Genomic DNA, 8437 nt, shown 5'->3' with positions numbered 1-8437 from the left:
CCGCTGTTTCCCTCCCCTCCCCTCCCTGGAACAGCATGGTGATAACCCATGCTTTCGCCCTTCTTCCTTACAGGTGGTGTGGGTGACAGCCACCTTCCCTTATATCATCCTTTCTGTCCTGCTGGTGAGGGGTGCCACCCTCCCTGGAGCCTGGAGGGGTGTTCTCTTCTACTTGAAACCCAACTGGCAGAAACTCCTAGAGACAGGGGTAAGATAATGAGGAAAATATCTGTACCTGTTTCATTTTACTAAACGAAGCTAGTCCTCCTCCACATAGGACAGTAGGGACAACTGCAATGTGGCTTTTGTGTGCAAGTCTGCCATGATACTTTAACCAAGAAATACAAGCAGTAAAGTACAGTTGAGGCCACTGGATGGGTTTATGCCTAAATGATAGGAAGAGAAATCACATTTGTTGGCACTTGATTTATGACTATGCCTGGAATGAGCCTTAAAAGCTGGTTTTCTGCCTCTGCACTTAGCCACATGGAGGCAGGAGAGACGACCCTGTTGGTGCCAGGGTCAGCCTGTGTCTCCCCCTCACCCCATGCCCTTACCCCTGCTGTGTTCCAGGTGTGGATAGATGCAGCTGCTCAGATCTTCTTCTCTCTTGGTCCGGGCTTTGGGGTCCTGCTGGCTTTTGCTAGCTACAACAAGTTCAACAACAACTGCTACCAGTGAGTATCTGGGGTCCCCAAAGAAAGCTTGAAAGTGGCGTGAGTGAAAGCCAGTATGGAGGAAGGTGATGGGACCGACGGCCTCGAATCTGGCCAGGCTTAGGCCTTGATGCCACTGCCCCTCAAGGGTACTGCAGGCCCCTGACCAGCTCACGCATGGCCAGAGCACTCATTGAGGCTGTGGCTTCACCCAGTCCGCTCAGAGGCTGAGAGGGGCCCCAGGCCCTTCGGTTTTGTCAGCGCTCCTGTATATAAAAATAGTAAGAGGCTGGGCATGGTGGCTCACACCTGTAATCCCAGCACTTTGGGAGGCCAAGGCAGGCGGATCGCCTGAGGTCGGGAGTTCCAGGCTAACCTGGCCAACATGGCAAAACCCTGTCTGTACTAAAAATACAAAGATTAGCCAGGCGTGGTGGTGCACACCTGTAATCCCAGCCACTTGGGAGGCTAAGGCACAAGAGGTTGCAGTGAGCCAAGATCGTGCCATTGCACTCCAACCTGAGTGACAGAGCAAGATTCCAGAAAGAAAGAAAGAGAGAGAGAGAAAGAAAGATTGCAAAGTAAGTTTACAAAAAGCTGCAACATACAATTACATAGTTAGGTTTAACTAGTCAATGTGTTTAACAACAAAAATTATAATGTGATTATTTGTATTATGTATAAACAAAAAGTATGATGATCACGTTATTTTGACTAACATAAAATGCCATAATTTTTCTTTTCTTTTCTTTTCTTTTTTTTGAGACAGAGTTTCTTGTTGCCCAGGCTGGAGTGATCTCGGCTCACTGCAACCTCTGCCTCCCGGGTTCAAGTGATTCTCCTGCTTCAGCCTCCCAAGTAGCTGGGATTACAGGCATGCACCACCATGCCTGGCTAATTTTGTATTTTTAGTAGAGACGGGGTTTCTCCATGTTGGTCAGGCTGATCTCGAACTCCCAACCTCAGGTGATCCGCCTGCCTCAGCCTCCCAAAGTGCTGGGATTACAGGCGTGAGCCACTGCACCCAGCCAAAATGCCATAATTTTTGCAACAAAATCCTATTTCAGAAATTTTAACAAAATAGGAAGTGTTACATCAATTATGGTTTTAAACATCACCCACTGGGCCAGGTGCAGTGGCTCACACCTGTAATCTTAGCACTTTGGGAGGCTGAGGCAGGAGGATCATTTGAGCCTAAGAGTTTGAGTCCAGCCTGGGTAACATGGTGAGACCCCATCTCTACAAAAAATTTAAAAATTAGCTGAGTGTGGTAGTGCATGCCTATGGTCCCAGCTATTCAGGAGGCTGAAGCAGGAGGATTGCTTGAGCCCAGGAGGTTAAGGCTGCAGTGAGCTGTGTTCATGCCACTGCACTGTAGCCTGTGCAACAGAGGGAGACCCTGTCTCAAAAATAAATAAATAAATGTCGCCCATCATCTTTAGACTTAATTTTGATTGACCACAGATGGCAGCATCCAGCAATCTTCTTGTGCTATGCATAAGATAATTGTAGAACTGATTTTTTTTTAAAGGTAGGAGGGAAATTCACATATACCCTAAGCAATGTGGCCTTGCACTGGGACACCACCTTGCAGTTGTACGATGAGGCTGTCATTTAAAAGTGTGAGGGTGGGAGTTTGAGACCAGCCTGGCCAACATGGGAAGACCCCGTCTCCACTAAAAATACAAAAATTAGCCAGGCATGGTGGCGGGCGCCTGTAATCCCAGCTACTTGGGAGGCTGAAGCAGGAGAATCACTTGAACCTGGGAGGCAGAGGGTACAGTGAACCGAGATCGTGCTACCTGCACTCCAGCCTGGGCAATAAAGCAAGGCTTTGTCTCAAAAAAAAAGAAAAGAAAAGAAAAGAGAAAAAGTATGAGAGTATCTCTCTGGCTGGAAGTCTGTGACTTAGTTTGAAGATAATGTCAAAGTGTAAATCTGAGAACCTCACAAATGTGAGGCTCAGGCGCTGTCCTGGCCCCCACTCCAACCTGGGCCCTGCTCCAGAACAAGGCTGCTTTGAAATGGAGAGGTCTGCGCTGGCAGGATCACCTTTTAAAGCACCCCCCACTGCTCTTCTCCCTGCACCATGTGTGGTGGTCATGGCAGTCGGAGCTGCAGGCTTCGGCAGCTGGGTTCTGGGAGAAGGGGAAGGGACTCCGGGACAGTCTTGAGGTTCCTTGAGTTCAGCCTGCTTGTCCTTGCTGTGGCCGGCCTGTCTAAGGCAGGGCAGGCACATAGACAGTTGCTCCTTAGAGCCCTGATCTTGGAACTGTCTCAGGCGGCCCCTTGGGGTTTCCCCTCCAGAGATGCCCTGGTGACCAGCGTGGTGAACTGCATGACGAGCTTCGTTTCGGGATTTGTCATCTTCACGGTGCTCGGTTACATGGCTGAGATGAGGAATGAAGATGTGTCTGAGGTGGCCAAAGATGCAGGTAGGACCTCAGGTTTTGTGCAGGTCCCTTGCTCCTACTGAGTTGCTTTACTGAGTTGAACCTTTATAAAGATCTAACTTTTGATTTATTTCTAAATGTTCCCGAAATTTTCCAAAGAAGGCTGGGCATGGTGGAGTTCAAGACCAGCCTGGGCAACATAGTGAGACCCTGCCTCTGTAAAAAATAAATGAGCTGGGCATGGTAGTGCACACCTGTAGTCCCAGCTACTCAGGAGGCTGAGGTGGGAGGATTGCTTGAGCCTGGGAGGTCAAGGCCACAGTGAGCCGTGATCACACCACTGTACTTCAGCCTGGGTGGCAGAGTAAGACCCTGTTTCCAAAATAAAAACATTTTTTATTCTAAGATTTGAGAGAAGGTTGGAGCCTTGGAGATCTTTCCATGTGTTCAGACCATGCAGGGACAGGGCAACTCCCTTGGCACCCAGTTCTGGGGCCTTCAAAATCTGTGGGCTTGAAATGTTCACTCTGATGATGGCTTTAAAACCAGTGTTTGCTTCCTGTGATGGTCTTGTGATGGCTCAAAGTCTAGTAAGCAAATAATCATTTATCTGTAGAACTGTGCCTTGCAGAAAAAGAAAATCTAGCCAATATGACCACTCTATTTTACCGTGAAGTTTTCGTGGAAAAAGAAAAAAGCGACAGAGGTAGAAAAAACAGATGACGGCATCTAGTGGGCGAGGTCCCAGGGTCTTCTTGCTAACAAGGTTGTATCTTTGGCCTGACTCGGTGCTTTGACCAACCCTGTGCCCCAAACGAGGGCATCCCTAGCTAGCCCATGAGAGGCTGAAGACTTGTCCCTCACACTATCAACAGGGACTTCAAAATAGAAAGAGGTCTTTATTCCAAGGCCTCTGTGACTCTACGGAAATCAATTTAACATTTCCTACTGTTCTGGAGCTGAAGATATCAGAGGGGGCTAACTGCCATGGACTTCAGAAATATCAATCCTGGTCCTGAAAAATCCCACAGAATTGTTATACGGTGGAAACTCTTATTCTTGTGTGCAGCTTTGCCAGTCTCTGGGTCTTGGGTCTGTTACCCACCCCCAGGGTTCATGGAGGGCACACAGTTTTCAAGATGGAGGCCCCACCCTTCCTGCCTCCCAGGAACTGGGGTGGCCAGCTCAGACGGAGTAGAGAGTGAGGAAGCACTTGGTGTGTGTCAAAACGTGATTCTCGCATAAGGTCTTGTGATGAGAATTGTAACTTGTTGTAGCTGAGTTTTCCTCTGTGACATCTTTGTAGGATAGGTCTTGTCAACCACCTCCTCCTCTCTCCCCTCTGTCTCAGGTCCCAGCCTCCTCTTCATCACATATGCAGAAGCGATAGCCAACATGCCAGCGTCCACTTTCTTTGCCATCATCTTCTTTCTGATGTTAATCACGCTGGGCTTGGACAGCACGGTGAGGACACGGGAAGGGGAAGTGGGCTGTGGGAGGGTGAAGAGGAAAGGAGGAGGACGCAGCTGGACTCAATTCCCTCCCATCCCTGGCCATCCCAGGCAGTGGTGGCTGCTCCCTTCTGGTGCCTCACACCCCCTACTGACTCCTCGGCATTTACCACCCTCTGGTACCTTCGAGTCATTCATGGGATAATGTGGGTCAAGCGCCTGGCACAGGCCCAAGGCTCACATACGTGAACTGTTATTGAGCACTGTCCCTTGGCCCAATTATGGCGCCTACAGGCCAGGGCGAGGTCTCTCCTGGGTCTCTGCTTTGCCAAGCATTCAGTTCAGGGCCTGGAATTATTAGTGTGGAGTGAGTCTCAGCTTTGAGTTGGCCTTTCTGGTGCAAACAAAGTCTCCCCAAGAGACCTCATATATCGAAGTTCTGTCCACGTGTTCTATTTTGTTTCCTGGCTCTCCTTAGTGATGGGCTTTAAACGACAGTGTAGAACGGGGAAATACTCTTTGAGATGCTTTCATGGTCCAGTGAGTCGGGGAACTGGTGATAATCAGCTTGACCAGTCACTCAGCAACGTTGCCCCCTTACCCCTCCCTCCCATTCACTGTTCTGAAGGCTGCAGCCTTGTCCCAAAGCCTCCACTGTGACTGCTTGCCTGTACCTCCCAGTTTGCAGGCTTGGAGGGGGTGATCACAGCTGTGCTGGATGAGTTCCCACACATCTGGGCCAAGCGCCGGGAGTGGTTTGTGCTCGCCGTGGTCATCACCTGCTTCTTTGGATCCCTGGTCACCCTGACTTTTGTGAGTACCACCCCCTCAGCTTTGAGTTGGCCTCCCCTAGGGCAACAGAACACTAAGGAAGCTGTTCCTCTCCTTCCATCTCACACGGCGCCCTGGCTTTGGGACTAAAAGAGGGGAGGTTGTTACTCCCATTAAAAAGTTTGTCATCAAGGAGAAGAAAAGTTGTTTCTTGCACATCTGCTTGTAGACTCTGTGCATCGTATCCACCGGCTCTCAGCATTTTACAGTAGATCCCACTAGATTTCAGGCTTCAAAAACTATCTGGAGAAAATTAGGATTTGCTTTTCCAGCCTATTTCCACTCTTTAGAGCTGCTTTCATGGGGATACTACCCTGACATTTTGCACGTTGTGTGTGTCATGCCGCTTGGTCTCCTCCAGAATTTGCAATGGTAAAAAAGTCACACCCTCTCTAGAGATTTCTTTCTTTTTTTTTTTGGTAGCTGAAGTAAATACTCTGAAGCAGATTTTGCAGATGTGCATCTTTAAGCCCTGACCCTGATGGCCCTGGAGTGGGGGTCACAGGGACTGAGTGGAACCCCAGTGAGTCATGATTTAGGACAGAAGGCAAAACTGTGACCAAAGCCCTTAATGTGTCTGGTGTCCTGGGTCCTTCTGGATTCAGTTTTTAGAGGCAGGGATTCTCCAGGGTCCTGTCCACAGCAGGTGTTCAATAAGTTGAAGAAAGTTTAAAATAGAACCCAAGGCCCTTTGGAGTTTGTCTCTTAAAGTTTAGTGGGGAGAGGAAAGAAGAAGAATGAACTACACAGGATGGGGGAAGAGGCGTCTGAGTCGGTAAAACCTGCCCACACTGCAGAGGCCTGTCCAAGATTTTTTTTTTTTTTTTTTTTTTTTTTTTTTTTTTTTTTTTTTTAGATGGAGTCTTGCTCTGTCCCCCAGGCTGGAGTTCAATGGTGCTATCTCAGCTCACTGCAACCTCCGCCTCTTGTGTTTAAGCAACTCTCTTGCCTCAGCCTCCTGAGTAGCTGGGATTACAGGTGCCCGCCACCACGCCCGGCTAATTTTTTGTATTTTTGGTAGAGATGGGATTTCACCATGTTGGCCAGGATGGTCTCGAACTCCTGACCTCAGGTGATCCGCCCACCTCTGCCTCCCAAAGTGCTGGGATGACAGACATGAGCCACCGCACCCGGCCTAAGAGGCAGTTTCTGGGGTACTCACGTTCAGTCCCAGGTGGGATTTTTCCAGAATGATTCTAAGTGAGGAAGCCCCTGCAGGTCTCTATAGTTGGAAGGGGTGGCACCTCAGAGGGCCCTCACCCAGGCTCTGCTCTCCCCTCCAGGGAGGGGCCTACGTGGTGAAGCTGCTGGAGGAGTACGCCACGGGGCCTGCAGTGCTCACTGTCGCGCTGATCGAGGCAGTCGCTGTGTCTTGGTTCTATGGTAAGACGCTTCCTTCAGCCAGCTGGGTCCCTTCTACACCATCAGCTGGCACAATGGCAAAGGGCTGATTTCACCAAAAAAGGCGGTGAAGGGCAGTTTATAAGATGTGACGTCCCGACGATGGGTCTGTAAGAGTCTCGGCCAGGCGCGGTGGCTCACGCCTGTAATCCCAGGACTTTGGGAGGTTGAGGCAGGTGGATCACCTGAGATCAGGAGTTCGAGACCAGCCTGGCCAACATGGTGAAACTCCATCTCTACCAAAAATACAAAACAAACAAAAAATTTAGCCGGACATGATGGTGCATGCCTATAATCTCAGTTACTCGGGAGACTGAGGCAGGAGAATTGTTTGAACTTGGGAGGCAGAGGTTGCAGTGAGCCAAGATCACGCCACTGCACTCCAGTCTAGACAACAGAGTGAGAGTCTGTCTCAAGCAAAAAACCCAAAAACAGACAAAAGTAAACCACTTTTGCATGTTATTTGTTATACATATTATCAAGGAGGGGACACACATTTTGGGTTGCACACAGGCCCGTTTTTTTTTTAAAGAAGAAATCTTCCTACCTCCTTGGCAATTCAGAGGACCAAGTGTGTGAATCTCCATAGACCTGCCCTAGGAACTGCTGGGACCTTTCGGGAAAGCAACCACAGAGCACCGTCCCCTTCTCAATTTCTCACTCTTCTTTGGGAGTTTTCAGTTCTCACTTCCACACCAGTGACTTTTTATAGAAGAACCTTGATCTTGATCTGGCATATGAATGGGCAATATTGTGGTTAAAAATTTCCCTTGAAAGTTTCCAGTGTCATGGTCAAAGCCAGTGTCTGTCAGATGGATTCACCATTCCTGGACAAAATTCAACTTTTTTACAATAACAATGAAATCAGATACACACTCAGCTCTCAGGAAGGCAGTGTGGCACCAAGAAGGGGACGTGCGTCTCTTCCCAGATGCCCACCCATCCTCCCAGATGCCCATCCATCCTCCCAGATGCCCATCCATCCTCCCAGATGTCCCACCCATCCTTCCAGAGGCACATCCATCCTCCCACCCTATGTAGAAAGAGTCTTGCTTGCTATAAAAATGCAGTTTTGTGACAAGGCCCCCAGTCCCACTTTCGGACCAGATCGTTGTTGCTGCACTCCTCCTAGAGAGAAATTCCAGAGCTACTCTGTGTGTCCAGGGTAGGAATTCTGGCTTGTCATTTCCCCTCGTCATTCCCAGTGCTGATTCTGTGACTCTGACTCTCCCAGAGAATCAGGGCACAGTAGCACAGCCCGTGCCCTTTCTCAGCCTCTACCTCTCTTCCCCTTGGGCGGTTCCAGGCATCACTCAGTTCTGCAGGGACGTGAAGGAAATGCTCGGCTTCAGCCCAGGCTGGTTCTGGAGGATCTGCTGGGTGGCCATCAGCCCTCTGTTTCTCCTGGTGAGTTGTGATTTCCCTTTTCCTCCTTGCCCTGGCGAAAGACTTGCCCCCAGACACATAAGAAATGAATTGTAATGGCTGGGTGCGGTGGCTCATCCTGTAATCCCAACACTTTGGGAGGCTGAGGCAGGCAGCCAACATGGCAAAACCCCATCTCTACTAAAAAAAATATAAAAATTAGCCTGGTATGGTGATAGGCACCTGTAATCCCAGCTACTCAGGAGGCTGAGGCAGGAGAATCACTTGAACCCAGGAGGCAGAGGTTGCAGTGAGCCAAGATCGCACCACTGCACTCCAG

General features: G+C 49.5%; 1 protein-coding gene across 1 annotated transcript in view; it reads left to right on the top strand.

Annotated features, from left to right (window-relative positions):
* SLC6A4 (solute carrier family 6 (neurotransmitter transporter), member 4) overlaps nucleotides 1–8437 on the top strand; it is a 25194-nt gene that overhangs the window by 6623 nt on the left and 10134 nt on the right. Inside the window, exons 6-12 of the mRNA XM_011940858.1 lie at nucleotides 74–208; nucleotides 574–677; nucleotides 2964–3091; nucleotides 4401–4513; nucleotides 5182–5313; nucleotides 6615–6714; nucleotides 8039–8139. Of these exons, the coding sequence (XP_011796248.1) occupies nucleotides 74–208; nucleotides 574–677; nucleotides 2964–3091; nucleotides 4401–4513; nucleotides 5182–5313; nucleotides 6615–6714; nucleotides 8039–8139 (813 nt within the window). The remainder of the gene's footprint in view (nucleotides 1–73; nucleotides 209–573; nucleotides 678–2963; nucleotides 3092–4400; nucleotides 4514–5181; nucleotides 5314–6614; nucleotides 6715–8038; nucleotides 8140–8437) is intronic.

Source organism: Colobus angolensis, unplaced genomic scaffold (genome assembly GCF_000951035.1).
Source record: "Colobus angolensis palliatus isolate OR3802 unplaced genomic scaffold, Cang.pa_1.0 Scaffold193, whole genome shotgun sequence".
Classification (NCBI taxonomy): Eukaryota; Metazoa; Chordata; class Mammalia; order Primates; family Cercopithecidae; genus Colobus; species Colobus angolensis.
This window is presented reverse-complemented; position numbering and strand designations above follow the sequence as displayed.